This window comes from Arachis hypogaea, chromosome 19 (assembly GCF_003086295.3).
Source record: "Arachis hypogaea cultivar Tifrunner chromosome 19, arahy.Tifrunner.gnm2.J5K5, whole genome shotgun sequence".
In the NCBI taxonomy this organism is placed as follows: Eukaryota; Viridiplantae; Streptophyta; class Magnoliopsida; order Fabales; family Fabaceae; genus Arachis; species Arachis hypogaea.
In genome coordinates, this window is record NC_092054.1 from 32,011,236 (window position 1) to 32,035,665 (window position 24,430).

At 35.2% G+C, this 24,430-nt stretch overlaps 1 protein-coding gene and 1 non-coding gene across 2 annotated transcripts; one reads left to right on the forward strand and one right to left on the reverse strand.

The window, feature by feature from the left end:
* The first annotated feature begins 5,534 nt into the window (after positions 1-5,534).
* LOC112780831 (small nucleolar RNA R71) lies at positions 5,535-5,643 on the forward strand. Its single transcript, XR_003191643.1, has one exon. It is a non-coding gene; the product is annotated as a small nucleolar RNA R71 (small nucleolar RNA).
* A 5,929-nt stretch (positions 5,644-11,572) lies between these two features.
* On the reverse strand, positions 11,573-17,789 carry LOC112776281 (solute carrier family 40 member 3, chloroplastic). The gene is made up of 13 exons (XM_025820378.3): positions 17,050-17,789; positions 16,328-16,553; positions 16,183-16,246; positions 15,383-15,597; positions 15,125-15,301; positions 14,958-15,032; positions 14,579-14,680; positions 14,377-14,494; positions 14,146-14,292; positions 13,499-13,605; positions 13,294-13,407; positions 12,692-12,995; positions 11,573-11,889 (listed from the first exon to the last, which is right to left on the reverse strand). The coding sequence occupies exons 1-12, from the start codon at positions 17,214-17,216 to the stop codon at positions 12,702-12,704; spliced, it is 1,806 nt and encodes a 601-aa protein (XP_025676163.1). The 5' UTR covers positions 17,217-17,789; the 3' UTR covers positions 11,573-11,889; positions 12,692-12,701.
* Positions 17,790-24,430: the final 6,641 nt, after the last annotated feature.

The window sequence follows — 24,430 nt, forward strand, 5'->3', positions numbered from 1 at the left end:
ATAGGCTCACAATTGGCTAACAATGGTTGATGAAAGGTAGGCTATTTGGGTAAGTGAACTAAATAAAATAATGGCCTCAATCATATAAATGCATGTATACGTGGAATAATGGACATAAAGAATCAAACAAATCAAAGATTACAATCATAGAGAGAGAATAATACACACAAGAATGAAAATAAGTGGTTATAAGATGTAACCACACAATTAGGCTCAAAACTCACATGCTTGTGTTCTTAGCTCAAAAACAATGTTCCAAAATAAATTCTTCAAGCAAGTTCACACAAATTTTTTTTTTTCAAATTGGTAGGGTGCCCTAAAACAATTTTTCTTGGAAAAGAAATTATCACCCTAACCGAGTAGTCTTAACATAAAAGAAAAGTGGTAAAAATATGTACAAATTCTAACTAACATGCACCCTAACATGCAATGCAACAACTAACTACAAAGAAAATTAAGAATTGGTGTTGAAAAATAAAATTGTTACCCATGGAGATCGGTCGGACGACCTTCCCACACTTGAAGATTGCACCGTCCTCGGTGCATGCAAAGAAGAGCAAGGTGGACAGGTTGCTACAATTGATGAGCTCCTTCAAAAGGTTGTGTGGGTGAACTTTTTTGTTTCCCCATTAGAAGCTTTTCTATTCCTTTCCTTCTTGGTGGCCAACCTAAAAGGAAAGAGAAAGAAGGATAATTAAGCCTACAACAAAGATAGCAAAGCAAGTAGAACATAGGCGGGGGCTAATACCAAATAAGAGTAAGGTTCTCACTACATGTTAGCTGCGCATGTAACTGAGAGAGCAATATAGGCAAAGGGTATATCAACTAATACTTGATGCAAGAGTAAAGTCAAAGCATAAGTGAATAACATGAAGAGCATGTTGAGCATCAAGTTCGAACAAGAAAGAGTGGGTCATGAAAGACATGTAAGCTCATATCAATGCGCAAAGGATACAAGGATCATCAAAGGTTAAGCATTGAATTAGAAATTTTATTACCCATCAATATCAAACAAGTCTAGAAGCACCAAGATTAACTAAGAAATTCTCAACAATTGAGTAAGAGCATTCAACACCACTATTAAAATAAGAAACTTTAGAAAAGAAAATAAGAACAAGCTATAAAAAAACAAAATTTAAAAGTAATGAATAAAAGTATGCAAATGCAATAAACAAAAGAAAATGAAAGATAAAAAAATAAAATTGATAAAAAAATAGAATTTTGAAAGGAGAGGAAGAAAGTAAGAAAGGAAGATGAGAAAAGAAGAAAGGTATAAAGAAAGAAGAAGGAGAGAAGAAAGAAGAAAAAAAGAAGAAGAAGAAGGGGGGGGGGGAACAGGGTGCAGAAGCGACGCGTAAGCGTCCCCCACGCATACGCGTGGAACGCAGAAAGTCCATGTGACGCGTAAGCGTCGTCCACACGTACGCGTGGATCTAGTTTGTTCGAAACGCACAGCGTACGCGCGATGTTCGTGCAACTCCCGAGTTTTTTATATTGGGAGTCCCAATATGGCATACGACGCGTACGCGTCGGCCACGCTTACGCGTGGCGCGCCATTTTTTTTTGTGAACAGAAATAGGGCACTCTCCTAATCTACAAGCATTCTAAAATAATCAAAATTCAAATTTAACAACAAATCTTTTTGGTTTTTGGAAAAATTTCAAATACAAAGCAAACAAAAGTTACACTTCAAGTAAAACACTACTCAACAACAACTACTCTACAACTTAAGGCACAAATCTAATCAAACAAGCTAAGAACTAAAATACTAAAACAAGAGTATGCAAAGAAGAAAAATACCTAACAATGGCAACTCAATTCATTCATTGATTATATATACAAGAGAATGGAAAGAGTTTACCATGGTGGGGTGTCTCCCACCTAGCACTTTTAGTTTAAGTCCTTAAGTTAGACATTTGGTGGGGTCCTTACTATGGTGGCTTATGCTTGAATTCATCCTTGAATTTCCACCAATGTTTGTATCTCCAATGTCCACCGGGATCCCAAATTAGGCGTATAAAGCCTTCAAGTAAGCTTAAGTAAATGACAAGGCTCCAAGAGTTTTGATTGTTGAAATGAATTTCGGGGTCCCAAACCTTGTTCTTGCACCCATCTTCTTGTTGACTACCATAGTTGAATCTGGGTAACAAGGCTTGTGAATTCTCAATTAAGTATCCAAACATTCTCCTAGACCCTTGCAATTTGGTTCTACACCAACCATTACTATTCAACTTTGATCATGCAACCATCATGAACTTTGAGTGATGTTTCCAACCACTAGACAACTCTCTCTTACTCTTAACTCCACAAAGAGCTCTAAGTTGACCATCATTTTCAATCAAACCATATTCAAGTGAGAAGGTAAAGCTTAGGGATAAGAATTTTACCCACTTGAATGTTGTGTAGGATGGTGACTTAGGAAGGGGTGGTCCCAATGATCTTGCAAGCTCCACTCTCTTATGCTCTTCCTTGACTATCTCCACCTCTTTACAACTTTTCTCAACTTCAACCTCTTCCTCTTGGTGGCTCTCTTCCAATTCAATCTCTTCTTCATTGCTCACCAAGGGCATAAGAGGTTGTGCATCTTCTTCTTTGACCTCAATTTCAAGCCCAATGGGAGAGGATTCAATTGTAGATAGGAACTCCTCAATGATTGAATCCAACTCTTGATCAACCTCTTCAAAATCTTCAACCATGATATGCATTGGAGGTTGTACACCCTCCTCAATATCAATATCAAGCTTCTTGGAAGAGGACTCTCTAATTCTACGCTCCCATGGACTTCCAACATCTCCTAGGTCTTCAACCACTTCTTCCGGCTCAATTGTCCCAACTTCCTCCCCTTGTTGCAAATCATGCTTTAGTTCCTCTTCTTCACCATAAAGCTCCAAACTCACTTCCTCACTATGCTCCTTGATTTCTTCTCCACATTCAACAATGGAAGTGCCTTGATCGCGCGAGCTTAGGTAGGATGAGTACAAGTTGCTAACGGCTTCCGCCACGATAGCAATCTTGGCTTCTATCTCCTTGAACTCCTTTTGCGTCTCTTCTTGCCTTTGGAGGTAAGAGCTCATATATCCTTGGAGAGGATCATACATTGGAGGTGGTGGGGGAAAAGAGGGTTCATTATTTGGGGGAGAGGATTCATAATTGGAAGTTGGTTCATCTTGGTAAGGGTATGGAGGTGGTGTATATTGAGGTGGTTCTTGAGAGTAATTGTGTTGGAATGGTGGTGGTTGCATGTATGGTTTATATGGCTCATAAGGTGGTTAGTGTGGTGGATAAGGATTAGGGTCATATGGAGGTGGTTGGTGGTAGGGGGCTTGTGAGTATAATGGTTCAAAATTATGTTGAGAAGGTGGTTCATAGACATATGGTGGCGGTTGTTGACAATCATAATAAGGGTCACCACATCCATTAGATTGATATGCATTAGGAGTGGAATTATACCTATAAGATACCGGAGGAGGTTGTTGCCAAGAAGGGTGATCATTCCTTTGAGGCTCCCTCCACCTATGATTGTTCCATCCTTGATGCATGTTATCATTGTAGCTCCCATTTCCTACAACATAATTTGAGCCAAACTCATGGCCAAAGGGGTGAGAATTCATAATAGCAAATAAAAACAAAAGCTAACAAAAATAAGCAACAAAGTCCTAAAGCTAATAAAAACTAACAAATAAACAAAAGGCAAACATATTCAATTCACACTAGCCAATAATATAACACCATTGCAACTCCCCGGCAACAGCGCTATTTTGATAGTGAAAGAATTGTCGTGTCGGTTTAGAATTTCTCTTATAGAAATAAGAACTTCGTTGTAAACATAGCTCCAAACCAACAAACAATTCTCACATGCAAAAATATTAGTTGTCACAAGTAACAAACCCCAAATAAGAATTAACCGAAGTATTTAAACTTCGGGTCGTCTCACAAGGAATTGCAATGAAGTGCTTAATTATTGGCTATGAAGAACAAGAGGGGTTTGATTTATAATTGGCAAGGAAATATAAAAGCAAGAAAGTAAACAACAAGAACTAATAAAATAAAGGAAAGAACTCTTGGCTAGACATAGGTAATTTGAGATCACCATCCTTATCTATAAACCATACATTGATAATTATGAGGGGCCAACCTATTAAGTCTACCTCCAAAAGCTTTAAGTACGTAATATCTACTCCTAAGCTTGAAGTACGTCAAATAGGCTTGATCACATCAACCCATAAGTCCCAACCTATCTACTAATTAGATTAGTAGTGGGTTAGTGTCAATGGGTATCAATTTGATCACCAAGGGTTCTCAAATCACCAATTCAATGAGACCCAATGACTCAAGACCACTCAATTCCCTTAGCCTAGGCCAAGAGTAAAGAAAACTACTCAAAAACTAGTGTAAATATTTTATCAAACACCTAGAGTGCAAGAAATGTAAACATCACAAAATGCAAGAATTAGTGAAACCCATAACTAACATAAGCAAGAAATCAATAATAGCAACTAAGATCAACATAAAAGAAATATGAAAACATAAAATTGCATTAAAAGAAAGGTAGATCCAACAAGAGTGCATGAACATAAAATAACAAAATAAGGAAATTAACAACAAGAACTAGAGGAATAAAGATGTTACAACAAGAAATTAAAAGGGAAAACTAGATCAAAACAAGAATTAAAAGTTGAATCTAAGAAAATTAAACCTAAACTACCCTAAATTCTAGAGAGAAGTGAGAGCTTCTCTCTCTAGAATTCTACCCTAAAATATGATGAAAACTCTAACTATAACTACTTGGTTCATTCCCCCCTTCAATCCTTGGGTTCAATAGCATCAGAAATGAGTTAGATTGGGCCCAAATTGCTTCAGAAATCCATGGCCACGAGTTGCCCAAAGTGGTCCACGCTGGTCTTGCGACGCGTGTGCGTGGAGGACGCGTGCGCGGTGCCTAACTTCAGGGCAAATATGGAAAATTTTATATCCTTTTGAAGCCCCGGATGTTAGCTTTCCAACGCAACTAGAACAGCCTCATTTGGACCTCTGTAACTCAAGTTATGATCGATTTAGTACGAAGAGGTCAAGATTGACAGCTTAGCAATTCCTTCATTTCTTCATGAGTTCTCCCACTTCGCATGTTTTTCCTTCATTCTTTCAATCCAATCTTTGCCTTCTAAACTTGAAATCACTTAACAAACATATCAAGGCATCGAATGGAATTAAAGTGAATTAAATTTAGCTATTTTAAGGCCTAAAAAGCATGTTTTCACACTTAAGCACAAATTAAGGGAGAATTACAAAACCATGCTATTTCATTGATTAAATGTGAGAAAAGTTGATAAAATTTCCCAAATTAGGTACAAGATAAACCACAAAATTGGGGTTTATCATGCACATGAATTGGTTGTTTGCAACCATCTCAATGAGTTCTCTTGCTTCTGTAGGCGTTTTCTTCAAGTGGAGTGATCCACCTGCAGAGCTGTCCAATGATATTTTAGACATCTCAGACAGACCATCATAGAAAATTCCTAGGATAGACCATTCTGAGAGCATGTCAGGAGGACACCTCCTGATCAGTTGCTTGTATCTTTCCCATGCTTCATAGAGGGATTCACCTTCTTTTTATCTGAAGGTTTGAACTTCCACTCTGATTTTGCTCATCCTTTGAGGAGGAAAGACCTTAGCCAAGAAAGCATTGACCAGCTTCTCCCAAGAGTCTAGGCTCTCTTTTGGTTGAGAATCCAACCATATTTTAGCTCTGTCTCTAACAGCAAAGGGAAAGAGCATAAGTCTGTAGACCTCAAGATCCACTCTATTGGTCTTAACAGTGTCACAGATTTGCAAGAATTTCGACAGAAATTGATGTGGATCTTCCACTGGAAGTCCATGGAACTTGCAATTCTGTTGCAGAAGAGAGACTAACTGAGGCTTAAGCTCAAAGTTGTTAGCTCTAATAGAAGGTATGTAGATACTTCTTCCATAGAAATTAGAGGTAGGTATGGTGTAGTCACCAAGAACCTTTCTTGCCTCTCATTCATTATTAGCATTGTCTGCCTTGTCTTCAGCTTCTTGTTCAAAATTTTCTGAGAGATTTCTTTCGGAGTATTGCACTTTGGCTTGTTGTAAGCTCCTCCTTAAAGTCCTATCAGGTTCAGGATCAAGATTAAAGAGAGGCTCTTTATCCCTGTTCCTGGTCATAAATAAGAAAAAAAAACAAGAAAGAAGGAGAATGGGAGCTCTATGTTCAAGAACAGAGGACTCCTTGTGAAATGTGATAAAGAAAGGAAAGAAGATGAAGATAGAAGAGGGAAGCAGAAGAATTCGAATAAGAGAAGTAAAAGAGAAACAAGAAATAAAATACTTTTGTTTTTATTTTATTTATTTATTAAATTTGAAAATAAAAGTTAATTAATTAAAAAGAATTAAAAATTAATTGATGAATTTTCAAAAATAGAAGAGAGAGATAGAAGAGAATTTTCGAAAATAGGAGAGAGAAGAATTAGTTAGGAGGTTTTGAAAAAGAAGAGAGAGAAAACAACTAACTAATTAAGAAAGATTAGAAAACAAGATAAGATAGAAGATTAGAAAAGATTTGAATTTAAAATTTGAAATTTGAAAATTAAATTTTAAATTTTTGAAATTAAAACAAGATAAGATAAAGATTTGAAAAAGATTTGATTTTTTTTGAAATGGTTTGATTTTGAAATTTAGATTTTGAATTTTGAAATTGAATTTTAAATTTTGAATTTGAAATAAGATAAGATAAGATTTTTGAATTTTTAAATAAAGATAAAAAGATAAGATAAGATTTTGAAAAAGATATGATTTTTTGAAAAGATTTGATTTTAAAAAGATTTGAATTTCGAAATTTAAAGCTAAGATAAGATAAGATAATGATTTTGAAATTAAAATTTGAAAAATTGATTGTAATTTTCGAAAATTGCAATAAAAGATATGAAAAGATATTTTTTTTATTTTTTAATTTAATGAAGAAAGAGAAAAACAATAAAAAGGCACCAAACTTAAAATTTTTAGATCTAAGAACACCTAGTCTGCGAAAATTAGAAGGAAAAAGCCAAAGGGACACCAAACTTAAAAATTTTAAGATCAAAACAAAAAGAAAAAACAAGAACACTTTGAAGATAAAGAAGAACACGAAGAACAAAACTCAAAGAATTCAAAGAAAACAAGAATATGCAAAAGACACCAAACTTAAAATTTTTGAAAACCAAAGACAAAACTTTCGAAAATTATAAAGAAAAGACACAAAATTCAAACAAAAGACACTATTTTTGAAAATTTTTAGAAAAGAGACTCAAAGAATTCGAAAATTCAACAAGAACACAAATAAAAGACTCAAACCAAAAATAAAGATTAAACAAAGAAAAGAAAAAAATTTTGAATTTTTTTTTATTTTACGAAAAAGAAGAAGAAAACAAAGACTCAAAAATTAAAGACAATACCTAATCTAAGCAACAAGATAATCCATCAGTTGTCCAAACTCGAACAATCCCCGGCAACGGCACCAAAAACTTGGTGGCACGAATTCCGACACTTCGTACAACTGAACCAGCAAGTGCACTGGGTTGTCCAAGTAATACCTGAGTGAGTCAGGGTCGATCCCACGAGGATTGTGGTTTGAAGCAAGCTATGGTTATCTTGTAGATCTTAGTCAAGTGAATAGAAGAAGTAGGTATGTTGTTTAAAGCGCATAAAATTGGAATAAGATGGGATTACAATGTTTGATTATAACCAGTGATAAGAAGATGGTTAAGGCTTGGAGATGCTTTGTTCTTCTGGATAACTTTGGTTTTACTGTCTTCTTCAACTGTGAATAATTTCTTCTATGGCAGGCTGTATGTGATCAATGCTGGAATGCTCCTCTAGATTTGAACCCCAGGGTTAGTGTGGATCCATTCTGATTGAGGGTGAAGCTCCTGCAGTTCATTCTCCTTAATGATCCTACTCAAAACGCCACAGATAAGGTTGAATTTTCCGGATCATAGAATACTGCGTGTTTGAGTTCTAGCCTCTACCACAAAGACTCTAATCTCCCCATACCTCGGCTGAACTGATGTTTCGAGAAGTCCCCAACGAAGTCGTGAATTAGCGGTTTAAGAGATGTATAATCAAGCTCGTGGTTCATCATTGTCCGATGAAAGATGCACTCTGAACCCATGTAGAATGAGATAACCTTGTTCCAGTTCAACGCATTCATAATGATGAAGAACGAAGATACATCTTAGAATCGAGAATCAAACACAGATTGAAGAGAAACAGTAATACTTTTATTGATCCATAAAACTCAGCGGAGCTCCTCCCCTCAACCTAGGAGGTTTAGAAACTCATACTGATAGAAAATACAATGTAAAATTCGAAATATGATGGGAGAGATCCTAAACAAGTGTGATCTTCTCCTTTTAATACTAAACTAATGACTAAGGATTACATAAAAAGGGTAAAACAGTCTTTTAGTGCTAAAATCCACTTTCGAGGCCCACTTTGTGAGTGTTTTGGATGAGCTTTGATGAGATCCACATGCTAGGAGGCCTCTAGGGCGTTGAATGTTGGCTAGGGGGTCCTTTATGGGCGTTGGACGCTGGTCTCTTCTCCTTTGGGCGCTGGACGCCAGAATAGGGTAGGAGGCTGGTGTTGGATGCCAGTTTTGGGCCTTCAATTCTGAAGCAAAGTATAAACTATTATATATTGTTGGAAAGCTCTGGATGTTAGCTTTGCATAGCCATTGAGAACGCTCTATTTGGATGTCTGTAGCTCCAGAAAAGCCCTTGCGAGTGCAAGAAGGTCAGATCCAGACAGCATCTGCAGCACTTTCTCTGCCTCTAAATCAGACTTTTGCTCCAACTCCTCAATTTCAACTAGAAAATACTTGAAATTGCACAAAAATACACAAGCTCAAAGTAGAATACAAAAATGTGAATTTTGCACTAAAACCTATGAAAATTAAATAAAACTTAAACAAAACATACTAAAAACTATATGAAAATGATGGCAAAAAGCGTATAAAATATCTGCTCATCAATAATGTAATACCCTACCACATAGAGCTTTACCCTACCGCATACACGAGACTGTAATTCACCCACTTTCGCGTACTCATGCACACATCCGCGTATGCGAGACGTCTGGGCAGAGCCCAAATCCGCGTCACGTGTGTGTTCGCGTACGCATGCCCTCAAAAGTGTGAACAGCTGTTAAGTTCCGCAGAAATCACTTTTGCACACCAAAATTTCAACGTGCATAACTTTTTCGTTAAAAATCATTTTTAGTTTGTTCGTCGAATGGCATAAACTTCATAGACCCAATTTTCATTTGAAACAAGTTTGACAAGATTTGAGGGTCCGAAAGTCGAGTTATGACTCGATGAAGTTTGGTCAAAAATCAAGTTTTTACCAAAATCACCAAACCTCTATTTTTACCAAAAACCTCACTCAATCCAAAGTTTCATACTTCAAAACAACATCAATTATGACCAAATCAACTCCATATTCATTCCATCTCTTTCAGAACATGCCAATACTCCTTTGTATCAATTTCATTCCAAACATTCCACTTTCCAAACAACATAACTCATATATGCACATATCAACATCACAAGTTCATAACAACTCAATATTTCACCAAAACTAGTAAGACTAACAAGTTCACAACATTCAACCTATCCTTCGGTCAACTAGCCTAAGTTTTCACGTTACATTATATATTATCTACGAGAAACCAAAACCATACATTGGCCGATTCCTCCCTAAACCCGAAACACCTCAATTATCACTTTTCTACAACTGTCCAAAGCTCCAAACATACACCAAATAGAAAATTCAGCCTCCAAGGTCCAAATTCAAGCTTCCAGTTCCATCAATTTATCTCCAAAACTCATAATTCAATCTATTTCTACAATATATCACTATAATCAACATCAAAGTTTACTAACTCAATAATACAGAGGGTTTGAGGGTTCTTACATTACCCATGCACCATTTGAACAGAACTCAATAATTTCATCAAGCTAATTTGACCTAAAACACCAAAACAAATCACAAATCTCAATACCCAAATGTCCAAGTTCCGAAATTGGGGAAAGAGAGACTGAGTATGAAATTGAGATTTTCTTACCAAATTGTTGGGATGGTTTTGTAGAACTCACTGCAGCGATCACATGGCCGCAAACGATGTGGCGATCAGAGCTCCGAATTGAAAGATAAGTGAAATTGAAATTGAAATTGAAGCAAGAATTTGGGGTTTTACTTGTGTTCTTTCCCCTCTCTACGGTTTTCAGCATAACATGTGATGAATGAGGGGTGAAAGAGCTGTGGTCATAAGTTATATGTCGGGCCTTTGGGCTCGGTCTAACCAGTTCAGTCTGTTAGTCTGGTTTTAGGCCAAAATTTTTGAAATTAGTGACAAAATTCCTATTTTTAATATTTTTACCTCTTTGGATTAAAAAAATTTACTTTTTTAATTTTTTTATTAATAATTAATTTATTAATTAATTATTCATTAATTATGTGAAATTTACACACAAAATTATTGTGCTCGTTTTAGATGCATCCCTTTTACTATCATAATATATTAATTTAATTTACTAACATAATAGTTAAACTCTATCCACAAGGGAATAAAATTAGTATTTATCCAATTGCAAAAATTAGTATTTACCCAATCGTATCTACTGCAACATATCTTAACTAATAGAATCAAATTGAAGTTGAGAAATTCTTTGGTGCTTATCAAAGTTGTACCTAATTTACTTAAAAGTAGAGAGAGAATAAAGTAGAACTTATATTTTTATATTTGAATTCTACGAGTGAAATACACTAGGTCCAATGTGAGTTGGATCACTTAGCCATGCTTCATAATTGGAAAAACGAGCACCATGAAAATATATATCACCACGCCAAAAATGGATGATGGAGAGTTGGCCAAAATAGGCACTAAATATTTTGTACCTTTCGTTCAATGAGAAAATGAATCAGATTCTACATGATCAAATTTGTGGGACTTAAGGAATGATGAAATGGAAGAACAAAAAATAAGTAAAATATAATAGAAGAGTTCTAATTTCAAACGAACAAATTCAAACTTTGATTAAAAATGATCTTTATGATTCTCGAAAATTAGGATGCCAACAAATTCAAACTTTGATTAAAAATGATCTTTATGATTCTTGAAAATTGGGATAGGGGCAAAAGGATTGATCAAGAAAGATTTCTTGTTCTTAGACAGCATAGAAAATACTTTAGTCTAATGGTCATCATTTTGCCTTGTAATGGGTGTATCCGAATTCAAAACTTGGGAGATGTCAAATAGTGAATAGAACACTTAATAGTGTGTGTATGAGTGTAGTGATGAGTGTGGATGTTGTCCAATCGGTCTCAAAGGGGAAAAAAAAACAAAAGGTTCAAAGTATAAAGTAACCATGCTAAAAGACCTATACCCCTCTATGAAATTTTCCATGCATGCATATCTGGGTTCCCCCCCCCCCCCCCCCCCCCACACCCCAAAAACCACCAAAAAAGAAGGGCAAAGCAGTCTGTTCTGTGCTATTATGAACGCAAGAATCTCATTATTAGACCCCAGAAAAAATTAATTTAAAAATCAATAAAATGCTTTACAAAGATTTTATAATTATTTCTGAGCACCTAGCTAAAATAAAAAATAAGTGTCATGTACACACTGCTATTAATAGCAAGGCATGCTTGTTTGCATTTACAGAATTACAGGTTACAGCCATATCTATCTATTTTTGTTCATAGAAATCATCATCGAGACAATGACCCTGGTCCCTGTATTAAGTGGATGATAATAATAGCGCCAAGATATTTTTTTTTTGGGTTCTTGTCCACCACCAAACAGCCTTTGTACTAATGCAGCTAATGGAAGCAACTGCATAAAACAATGTTATTGGTTAGATTATATCAAAATATTATGATTTTAATTTCAAGGCAAAGTGATATAAAACTCTTTCATTCTAATATCCAATCAAGTGCAGCGAAGTATACAAAACCAAGTAACTTTCACACTAAAAGTATCAATTTTATCTAAGTGACAACACTTGATTAGATAAATAGTATTGCACCATTAGCAAAAGAATCAAAGCAACAGTTGCATTCATAGGCTCAGCATTTAATCCAATATTGTCTACATCAAACAGTTAATTGAACATTTTGAAGAATTAATATTTTTCTTTTATATGACAAATGTCACATGCCAAAGCAGGAAAGTAAACATAAACCAGATAAATAAGGCCAGTTTCCATGAGTACATGTCGAACCATGAAAGGATATAGCAAGTTATAGTCAAATATGGTATCAGACAATGAACTATTAATATCAGAAATGAGGATCATAAGAAGAAAGGCATTTTTGAAACATTTGTAATATAATAAGACATAGAAACCCTATTGAAAAATATGGTATTATAATGAACCATCTCTCCAAAAAACACGTGTTCGGTAAAATATATGAATGATTTTATATCTAAAACTCCTCTTTGTGCCAGAGTCTCTTTTGGGTTTGGCACATAGGCTCATCTTTGTGTTGAAATTTAGTATTTGTTTAGAAGAATGGTAACAATAAGGATTGAACTCTAGACTTTTTTGTGATAAAAACACCGAACAAACACTCTCCTAAGGCACAAAATAGTTTTATATCCAACACTAAAACAGAAACTATTTAGATATACTTACCTAAATATGATCAAAATTGAGGATCATAAGAAAAGAGTGTTTTTTGTTCATCTGTCGGATTCAACAACCATTTACAGAACATCCATGCGGCACCAACCACTGAGAGAAGGGACAGCATTGCCAAACACCCAAAATGAGATGGATCATTTGCAATTATTGCGACACCGAGCATTATAGACTCCGCTAAACTGGCAACAGCGACCTCCGTTGTCCCAATGAGATTTGCTTTCGATGAGGGGATCCCTGTTTGGATAATCTGTGCCCCTACAACATCGTATGACATGTGTCCTAACCGCGACAATATCTGCACCGCAAATAACGCCAGAATGAACAAATTTGAGCAAAGTGAATAAAGATTAAAAGTTTCTAAAAAAATAAATTACAAAATCTGGGGCCTTCAATTTTTTAGGCTTCTTTGGAACTGACTACTGTGAACATTCCATATTACATTTACCGAATGTTTTGGGACAGTAATTCTGTATAAGCAAATCGGATCCTCTATAGCTCTCAGATCTACTTCAGTTGTTATGGTTTAGGACATCCTAATTAATGAACACATAAATTGATGATAGTTGAGAAAAATAAAAAGTACAGTGTCTTACAATCATAGACAGGAAAACGAGAAGTGGGCTTTGATTCGACATTGATCTGGTCCAATATACGGCAACAGCAATGCTGAGAAGTAAAGCTTGAAACACCAAACCAACAGCTCCAGCCTAGGAAAGAGAAATTTTTTCAATAATTGCACATAAAAAACGTTATCATATTTTCCGGTCCATGTAATGAAGAAAAGGCTACGGAAGAAACCTTTAAAATGCCAAAATGCTTGACCAAAGTTGAAGACACGAATGTAGCTGTAACACCCATAAAAGCACACATGCTGCTGAATCCTCCAATGATAGATGGATGTAAACCTGTTCAACAATTTTAAATAATGGTATTGGATTTGGCGCAAGAATAAAAAGGAAATAATCCCCATCAGAGAAAAAACAATTAAAGGGATACAGAAAAGTGAAATAAATAAATAACATCTATGACTGGTTTAAATATGTAACAGAATGATTATGAGGTACAAACAAATGTAGAGACTAGGACCATAAACCTCAAGTTATCACATCGAATTTACTCCATTTTGCCTTCTGTCTTTTTGACTGTTTTTACAGCATTCAGTTTAACAATCACATATTCCAAGTGAGAAATAGTTATTAAAAAGAGCACGGATGTTAAACCTAGTCCAATGTATTTGATTTGTATGAATCGAATCACAATTTGTGCAATTCCTATTGAAATGTCATAGATTATGAAGGAACTAACAATTTTATTAGAACACTGTACATGTATATATAACACTGTAAATGTATACTCTACTGATACAAACAATCTATTAGAACTTAAAAGAAATTTCCCAAAAATTGAGGAATAAATGAATCAATCATGCAGGGAATTTCACATACCACGCTGCGTTAAAAATGCTGTCATCAAACTTCCCGGTGTAAGAACAACATTGAAATAGAGGAGCACCCAGGCAAGACTAGCGGGAAGAACTGGCTGACCCAGATACTCCTTCCAGCCATGCTTGATGGCTTTAAGACCTTTAACAACTGTTACACCATCCAATTAAAGAAATTATATTTAAAATACAGGCACAAGATGATCATCTTCAGTAAGATCAGTAAAAATGGTACCTATATTTTCAGCATCTGGTGCAAAATCTTCATTGAATGTTCTGCAGCAGGTTTGTGAAGGTCTAGGCCTTTCAAGAACACCAGTAGAAAGCTTGTTTGCCAAACAAGTGAAAATAATCTGCGAATTTAAAATAGAGAATGAAATGAATTTTCCTTTCAATTAATGGAAGTAATGGAACATGAAGAAAGGAAGAGAAATTACTGTAACAGGCAGTAACCCCATCATTAAGCCAGCAGCAAATTTCAGGCAGGTAACAGGATGATATTTGGAAAGCAGGATTCCAAACAGTGACGCACCAAGAATCTGTAAATGAACATTTTATGAGTTTGACTCAAACACACAGATCTCCATTCCAAAATATCAGTCATTTTGGAAATATATTACTTTCATAAATTCAATGCATTTTGATACAAATTGCATCCAGATACATTGAATTGTTAATATACCAAATATTCACTGACACATATATTTCGGAACGGAGAAAGTAATTATAGAGGTCATTTTTTCCTACATATGCTATTCAACTGGGAAAAGGATATTATTCTCTTTAATACAAATAAAAAAAAACAAAAGCAAATACCTCACAGAGGAGATCGATTCGATTTAGTATAGCATTTGCCTGAGCAAGTGCAATCGGCCTATTCATTCCGGCCAGCTATAGAAAACACCGCCAAGGATCAGAAAAATATTTATTTTAAAACAAAATTTTCAAATAAATCAAACAGGATAAGATCCGAAAGACAATACCATCACAACCCAGTCACGCTCATTTGCTACCCCCAAAGCTACACCACATAGCCTCTCAATAGCCCCGGCTGCAACCAATATAACAAACCACGGATGCAGAAGCAGGGTAGACACTGAAGTAGGACGCACAGAATGGGCATGAATAATCATTGATGCAGATAGCAACTGAGCTACAGCCTGAAAATACAGGGAGCAATCCATTTTAGGAAAAACAGAGATGTATCCTCGCTGACATTGAGTACGTATCGAAAAACTCACCTGAATAATAGTTAAGGAATTGTATGAAGGCACTCTTGGAAGATGGTCCATAACTTTGCCAACCAAGGGGCCTCCAACAATTATAGCCACTTTAGTGAAGAAACTCATTACAGCAACAGGCAAAAGACTTGGATGAATCAAGGCAATGGCGGAGGGCCAAGCAAAGTTCCAAAGCTGCTCAACTAAATTTGCAACTATGCAGCTAGCATAAAAAGCTGAAATATATAACACTCAAATTAGATAAGAAAATTAAACTTGGCCATAAAAGACAATAGCATCATTGATTTCACTGCCATCAAACAATTTGATATTATTGATATACACAATAACACTGCTAAACTGGATTCATCTCAGCCAGAAGGAGGTGGCTTTCTTTTAAAGGGATTATGACATCAATCTAATGAAAGCTTGAGATTGGGGAGGTAAAAACAAATAAACAAAAGAGTGACGCAGCAAGCTACCCTAAGGTATGATTGTCCCATTAAAGATACGTATGAAATCAAATACCAGTAATGCCAGAACAAAAAGAACCACCTAGTGCAACTGACAGCACCTTTTAAATGCCAAGAGAAGATTAGGTGTTTTGATTCAAGCTAGCACTTTATCCAAGAAAAAGAGACTATATTGCCACAAGCAGAACAGAGTAGGTTGTACAATAAAGAGCATTCCATTTGTCTAAAAAGTGAAAACTTCAGTCAATTGACCTTCGACCCGACTTGACACTAGAACTATGACGAGTCAACATTCTCAATAACAACAATGCCAAAGGTGAACTTTGGCAAGTTTGAAGAGCAACCCACCATGTAACCCGGCAGGATGAGCTGGAGTAGCTGCAAGGGCATGTTGCTCCTCTTTGGACAAAACCTGCATAATGCCACCATAAAAATATGAGAAATGGTAAGACCACGCAAAACATCATTTAAAATGGTGAAAAAATAAACCTACAGGCAATGCTGTCAGTAGGGTATCTACAAATGTGTCTTCATTGAGTAGGTTCAAAGACTCAGCCTCAAGAATATCAGGGTTGAGCTTAACGATTGGCACCGGACACTCAGGTTTAACCATTGGAGAAGAACAAGAACACCCTTCCTCACCATCCTCATCTGTGGCAACATGGTCCAAATGTACACTAATATCTGTGATTGAACATTTGGGACTAATACATGCAAATCTGTAACCAAAGCCAAAAAGGGTATAGAGAAATACACAATAAATAATCATAACTTAAACCCCATTAAGCGAAAAAAGAGGAAAAAAATTAGTGAACTCAGCCTTATCCTATTAGATAAAATAGGAACATAAAAAAATGCAGTTTCTAAGCATTCAATAGCATCAAGTTTAGCCTTATTCGATAAAGTTGACCACATTCTACCAATAAATAAGTTAATAAATAAAATCTAATACATCAATTAAACGACGCATACCACAAATCATCAGAAAAACCAACTACATAAATCAGACGATGCAATCGCATCTATATTTCATATTACAATTCACAAATGATGCTATAGTATCTAATCTAATCTAATGTATCATGTTTTGCCTTATCCCAATAGATAAATCAACTACATGAATCAAATGACAATGTATACACATAATCATAGACTATCATTTAAAAAATTAAATCATGATTACATCTACAAATTGAAGAAACACAAGAATCTGACCTGTGAGGAGCATAAGGGCAAATGGTGGTGTTGTTCAACCATCTACTAGAAGGGAAGCGATGGCGTATTCTAGAGGAAGCGTATGGCGAAGAAGACGAACGAAAAGGAGCATGAAGAATGGAAGCTTTGGAGAAATGGAGAGAGAAGGTGGCCGTAGCAATAGCCATAGCTGAAGCTGTTGTTGCTCCTTCTTGTAAAACCTCAAGCTCCCAAACTTAAAGAATAAGAACCAATTGGGATTTTCCCAACTCATACAGTCCCAAAAATAAAACCTAATTCGTACGTATCTCCCTTTGAATTCACTTCCCTGTTTGGTTCTTCAATCCGAAGAATACAGAATCACTCTCTATTCAGTGTTCAGCTTCTTCATTCAATTCACCGTCGATTCCGAAAAAAGAGTTGGTGGCGGTGGTTGAGAATTGAGATGGTAAGAGGAAAGAAGAAAAGAGAGAACCTTATCTTAGTTTTGGATTACGGGAATGTGTTTGCGGCTTGCACTCTCAGAAGCTGCGTTTTTTCAAGTGTGGGCGGAGAGTGCAAACTACAACTTCCTTTTGTGGCCATTTTTTTCTCTTTTCTTTCGTGAATCAGCATTCAGCAGAACAGGGCCTTCTCATGCCGCCACGTGTCAGTATCGTCCTATCATTTTACACCAACTTGGAAAGTCGTAATCTGCATCACTCTTCCCTGACTTAGTTTCTCTCCTGTGTTTGGTTCTGGATTATGAATGAACAAAGAACATTCAAATTAGTCTAATATTTTAATAAATTTTTATTTTCTTAAAATTAGTTTTATTAGACAGATTAATGTTTTAATTGATTTTAATTAAATGTTTAATATAATATATATAAGATATATAAATTTTATTATCAAATAATTAAATTTCAAATTTAATTAAACTATCAAAAATCAGCACATTAACCTTTTTAAACTAATATTTTGAGAGCACATATCAACAAAACTTTAAAAATAAATCATGCAAAATGTGAGTGTAATTTATGTTAAACCAAAATGTTATGTTTATTCAAAAAATAATTACCATATTAATTATCATGCATTTATATATATTATTTGATTTATTTTATATATTTTAATATATATTTTATACATATATTTAATTTAGTAGTTAATTTTTAATATATAAATAATATAATTATTTAATTTTTAAGACATAATTCAGTATTATAGTTTTAAAAAAAAATTAATTAATTATGAGCATTAAGAATTTCAATTTGATTTGGACTCCAAATTTGGTTTTGGATTTGGGTTTTGAAACGCAATAAAATGTGCCAAGTAGCATTAAAGAAATCCACAAGTTTGATTTCTGTAGGTGGCCAAGTCACTATCATAAAACTTCCCCAAGATATTTGAAGAATTTTTTTCAGACCCAAAAAGGGGGTAATAGAGACATTTCAAGCATTTAGAAGCCCATAGAGACAAGGAATTATGTCGCAATACAACGTTCACTGGGATCAATTTCGTTAATTTCAAAAAGTTGAGAGAGAAAATGACACTTGAGATTTTTTCAAGGAAATATGTCGTAATATGTTTTTTAATTTCCTCTAAGAATGACGTGGAGTACGTAACATGCAGATAAAATAGCATCTTACTAACTGGTAGAGGAAAATAGGAAACTTATTATAATTTCTTACAAGAACAAGAAAATGCATAATTGACTAGGCTCCGATTTTAATAGTTTTAAAATATTTGTACAATTAAATAATTTTTCTAATAAAATATATTTTAAAAATATTTTAATAAGTTACTACAAGAAAAATGTTAAGTAATATCGGATTTAGCATCGCAAAATAACAACAGATTTATTATTAGATTTACCAGTGGTAACCACATTGAATTTGTAAGGTTCGGTAATTACTAGCAAATTCTGTTTTCTGACGGTAAATTCGCCAGTAATATTTAGAGGAAAAATAAATTAAATTGACGTGTCTTTTATCATCAGGTTTACCGTCTGAAAAATCTGACGGTAACTCAATTTAGTAAAACGATGCATTTTGGTGACCCGCAATGGTTTATCGTCTGAATTTTTCAACGATAAATCCAACAGTAAAAGCGGCGTAAATTCAAATCACGAACCCATTCCCTCTCATTCGAACCCTCGCCTCCTCTCTCTCTCTCTCTCTCTCTCTCTCTCTCTCTCTCTCTCTCTCTCTCTCTCTCTCTCTCTCTCGCGTTTCGACTCAGCCGTCACCGTCATCATCATCTGTCGCCACCCCCTCTCTATCGCCGTCAACCCCCACCGCCAATGCATCCTTCTTCTCCTTCTTCCCCTCGCTCTCTCTCCTTCGTCATCACCACCATCTACCGCCACCATCATCTACTGCCACTGCAACTTTGGCGATCAAGGCTGCAACATCCACCTATTTCCCTTATTTCCTGCTCTGATCTTCATTACAGGTTCTTGAGCAACTCTTCTCCAATTCCTTTAATTTTAGTTTAATTTAGTTTAGATTTGAGTAGAATTCAATTTTAATGTTGAATCAATTTCAAAGTTAGCTCATTTTAGTTTTCTAATATTAGTGGATTTAGGTTGATTAATTTAGGTTAGATTCAATACATTAGATTTTGGATTATTGTAGTGTTTGAAATTCTCTAATTTTGTTATTTCCTGTGTTGATGACTGTTTTGTTAAGAAATTATTTGCTAATTGTTTAATTTTAGTTTAATTTATTTTAGGTTTGATTAGAATTTGAATTTCAATTTTGAATCAGTTTCAAAGTTAGTTTAGTTTAGTTTTCTAATCTTAGTGGATTTAGGTTAATTAAGTTAGGTTAGATTCAATACATTAGGTTTTGAATTATTGAAGTGTTTGAAATTGTCTAATTGTGTTAATTGATGTGTTGATAACTATTTTTTTGAGAAATTATTGCTAAGATTGTTTGATAAATATTTAATTTTAGTTTAACTTAGTTTAGCCTTGATTATACTTTCAATTTTAATTTTGAATCAGTTTCAAAGTTAGTTCAGTTTATTTTTCTAATCTTAGTGGATTTAGGTTGATTAAGTTAGATTAGATTCAACACATTAAGTTTTGAATTGTTGAAGTATTTGAAATTGTCTAATTATGTTAATTGCTGCGTTGATGACTATTTTGATGAGAAATTATTGCTGTGATTGTTTGATAATTTTATATTTGCAAACATATCGACAGGTAAAGGTGTTGTGGATCAGGCTACTGGTCGTGGTTGTAGCCGTGGTCAGGGTAGAGGGAGGGTTTCTCCGGTACCTCCGGGACTTATGGATCCTCTCCCTCTACTCCGACCACCCCATTGATGCCATAGGTTGCGGGTTTAGCGGATTAGTCGTTCATCATGGTTCCTAATCCCAACTATGTTTCCTCGTCTACGGTGACGATGACGCCTCCTACCGCACAGCATCTGGCATCCACGTCGATGCCGCCTCCAATGACGGATGCTACGACCCCGGAGTCTAGCCATGGAAGTGAGGCAGCAGCTGAGGCCCCTCCACCACCTCCCATCATAAGGTTGAAGATTTGGCCTGATGGCGGCACGGGATAAGTATCACTTTTCTCATGTATTTTCTATTTATGGTTACTACTGAAAGTGCCTGAAAATTGATTCTAATTTAGCGGATTTAGGTTTGAATGCTGGTTAGTGTTTTTAAGTTTCAATGATTATGATTAATTTTATTGCTGAAAGTTCCTAAAAATTGATTCCTATCTAGTGGATTTAGGTTGACTTTATTTGCCTGTTTACTGTTTCCTATTTCAATGATTATGGTTGTTGCTGAAAGTTCCTGAAAATTGATTCCTGTTTAGTGGATTTAGGTTGATTTGGTTGGCTAACTTGTGTTTTTAAGCTTCAATGATTATGATTAACTTTATTGATGAAAGTTCTTAAAAATTGATTCCTGTTGTGTGGATTTAGGTTGATTTGGTTGGCTGGCTTGTGTTTTTAAGTTTCAATGATTATGATTAACTTTATTGCTGAAAGTTCCTAAAAATTGATTCTTGTTTAGTGAATTTAGGTTGATTTGGTTGGCTGGCTTGTGTTTTTAAGTTTCAATGATTATGATTAACTTTATTACTAAAAGTTCCTGATAATTAATTCATGTCCAGTGGATTTAGGTTGATTTGATTGCATGTTTAGTGTTTCCTGTTTCAATAATTATGGTTGTTGCTGAAACTTCCTAAAAATTGATTTTTATTTAGTAGATTTAGATTTATTTGGTTGGTTGACTTGTGTTTTTAAGTTTCAATAATTATGATTAACTTTATTGCTAAAAGTTCTTGAAAATTGATTCTTATTCAGTGAATTTCGGTTGATTTGGTTGCCTAGCTTGTGTTTTCAAGTTTAAATGATTATGATTAATTTTATTGCTGAAAGTTCTTGAAAATTGATTCCTATTTAGTGGATTTAGGTTGATTTGATTGCATGGCTTGTGTTTTTAAGTCTCAATGATTATGATTAACTTTATTATTGAAAGTTCTTGAAATTGAGTCCTGTCTAGTGGATTTAAGTTGATTCTTGTTTGTAGGCTATTAGGTTTGCGTCGAACAACAACACGTGTACCCAGGAGATGACCACAGTAATTAATAGTTTTTTTTAGGTTCAAACATTTTTAGCTAGTTTATATCTTCTATCTTTCTTAACTAATTTTAAAATTCCTTTGTTGCAGCTGCACTTTAGGTGGGATGCTAAGCACGACTTTAACATCAGAAAGATGTTCGTCAGGGACGAGACCACTGGATGCAGTGGCTCTGACCGGACATAAAGAAGGCTCTATTTGTTTTATTAGGAGACCGATGAGGGGTTCCGGCATCGGCATCTCACCAACAGAACTAATAGGGACTCGGGCAAGTCGTCCAAGTTTACTGGCGACTCAACGACCTTTATGAAGACTAAAGCCAGGCTGGTATGTAAATTGACTTTAATTTTGTTAACAACTTAGCTATATTCTTCTGCATATCATTACTAGGCATCCTAATCATATTGTTTCTGTAACACCCTACCACACTAAGCTTTACGCTTAAGTCGTAAAACGAAGGTGGTGTGGTATTACGACCTCTAAAATAAAATAAGTACATATAATAGTAGAAGAATTATAATATGCTAGGAGCCTTGAAGAATAGGGGAAATGAAAATCGCGAAATAATAGCGCAACGCTCAAGGAATGAGTTAACTTGCGTGCTAAGAAAAAACCATAACTACTAAACATAAGATAACAGAAGTAGGAATAGAGTGCCAATGATACGAAATAACGAGCTCCTAACTCAGCCTGCGAAGTCAAGTCTAGTCGGAGAATATTTACACATATATACATACATATCCAAAATCCAAAAGTACATATACACAATCCTGCCTCTCCATAAACCTCTAAGAGGATCAAAAGAACAAGTTATGCGGAGAGTAAACCAAGTACATTATATATATATATATATACACATCATAGCATAACAAAATAACCCTGTAACCACTCCGCTTCAAGAGTCCAGACGCCTAACGAGATGCCTCTCGACCTGCATATGAAAAACAACAACATAGTATGGAATTAGAACTGGAGGTTCTCAGTATGGTAAAGGTGCCACACACATAATATATAAGGTCCTGGGAATGCCAGAGGCAATCCTAGAACGCCGACACTCAGATTGTAGAGCTTAAAGTATTAAATAGAAGCCATAAACGGTGGTTTTCTAAGAATATTTAAACCTAATTTAACTTAACCTTAAAGTCTAAGTCCCATACTGCCATTCCTCCGTACCTCCAACTCCATCATGCATTTTCACAGACAAATAAATAGATAAAGGCAAGTACAAGAAGGTTACAGTTACTGTAGGTAACAAATACACATTTAACATGGAAAGTACACATAGGCATACCCAATTAAAGCACAAGCAAGTAATTCAAGTATTATGCATATGATACATGCCTGTCCTATGGCTGATGAGGCTCAACTATCGGTTATCCAGCCAACCCGACAAGTCTGAATTGTCCTTAGACTGTCCCCCGACGTGCATCCCCAAGAGTCTATGCATAGCTTTTTCTCAAATAATCAATATTGCTCAATGGGGGTAACATTATCGGGAATTTATATAGTGCCCGGTCACACTTACGTCGTAGGGTCAACAGAGTATCGAGTTTTCAACCTGGTACATGTGGTGGCAAGCCACGGCACTTAATCCAGGGAATCTCGTATCTCAGATTATTCAAATTCATAAGCCATATAAATAATTCAATTATAATTCATCAACATCCACATCATTCTCAATCGCATCTCATTCATCATTATACGTCAATCATATTCAATTCTTATCCTTCATTATCACACCTCCCATTCCGTCCATCAATAGTTCCAATTCAAAACATAATTTATTCTTTTCCAAATGAATCAAACTTAAAACGTGCTCATTTTCTTAATAACTCAAAATCAAACCATATAACCTTTGAATCTAAATCTTTATAAATAATCATCTAAACAAAATCTCTAATTTTTATAAAATTTCGACAGCATCTCCTCTAAAACTCGGACTTTGCCACCTTTTTCGGGTCCAAACCTGCATTCTTTTCAATTCAATATACCCTTCCTCATCATCATAACAATCACCACAATAAATCTACCTCAGATCAACAATTAAACTCATACAATATTCAAATCCAACAATCGAAATTCAACTAAGAATCATAGTTCACAAATCCTAGGCTTTTAACACAAAATACCTCATTATCACAACAACCTCCACAATAGTTATACCTCAAATCAATAATTCACCAAATCACCAGTTAATCAATAAGCACCAAATCAACCATGTTCATCAACAGGATACTAAGTATTAAATATACACATGCAATCCAACTTATCCTATGGTCATCTAGCCTAAGTTTTCACAGAACATTATATATTAAATGCAAGAAACCTAAACCATACCTTGGCCGATTTCCACGTAATGACCAAAGCAATTTATTTAAAACCAAGGCAGCTCCTCAAAATTCAATAGACTCTAAGCTCAGCTTCCTCCAAGTTCCAATATTCACAATTTCAAGCTCCAATTATTTATTCACAATCTAATACACATTTATAACACACATATACCCAATTTAATACTCAAAGCTCAAATTCAATGAAATTAAAATGGAATTATGGTTTCCTCACCTTACCCAAGCTTCACATAAGCAAGAGTGAACGTTTTCCTCAAGCTAATTGGATCCTAAAACATCAAAGAACAAATAAATTCAGTATCCCCACTTAATTTTCCAAAATTGGGGGAAAAGATGGCTGGGAATAGAAAAATGATTTACCTATGAAATTGTTCCGGTAGAAACGTAGAGCTCGACGTGGTGAACGCGTGGCCGCAAACGGTGCGGCGATCGGAGCTCGGACGGAGAAGTTACGGCGTGTTGAAGGT

What these genes read in the sequence shown, in the direction of transcription:
- LOC112776281 (XM_025820378.3), bottom strand. Translation starts at nt 17,216, where the DNA reads ATGGCTATTGCTACGGCCACCTTCTCTCTCCATTTCTCCAAAGCTTCC. An exon ending in CCCTACTGACAGCATTGCCT is followed by an intron (nt 16,247 to 16,327) that starts GTAGGTTTATTT and finishes GGCATTATGCAG; the next exon opens with GTTTTGTCCAAAGAGGAGCA. An exon ending in ACCAGATGCTGAAAATATAG is followed by an intron (nt 14,293 to 14,376) that starts GTACCATTTTTA and finishes ATGGTGTAACAG; the next exon opens with TTGTTAAAGGTCTTAAAGCC.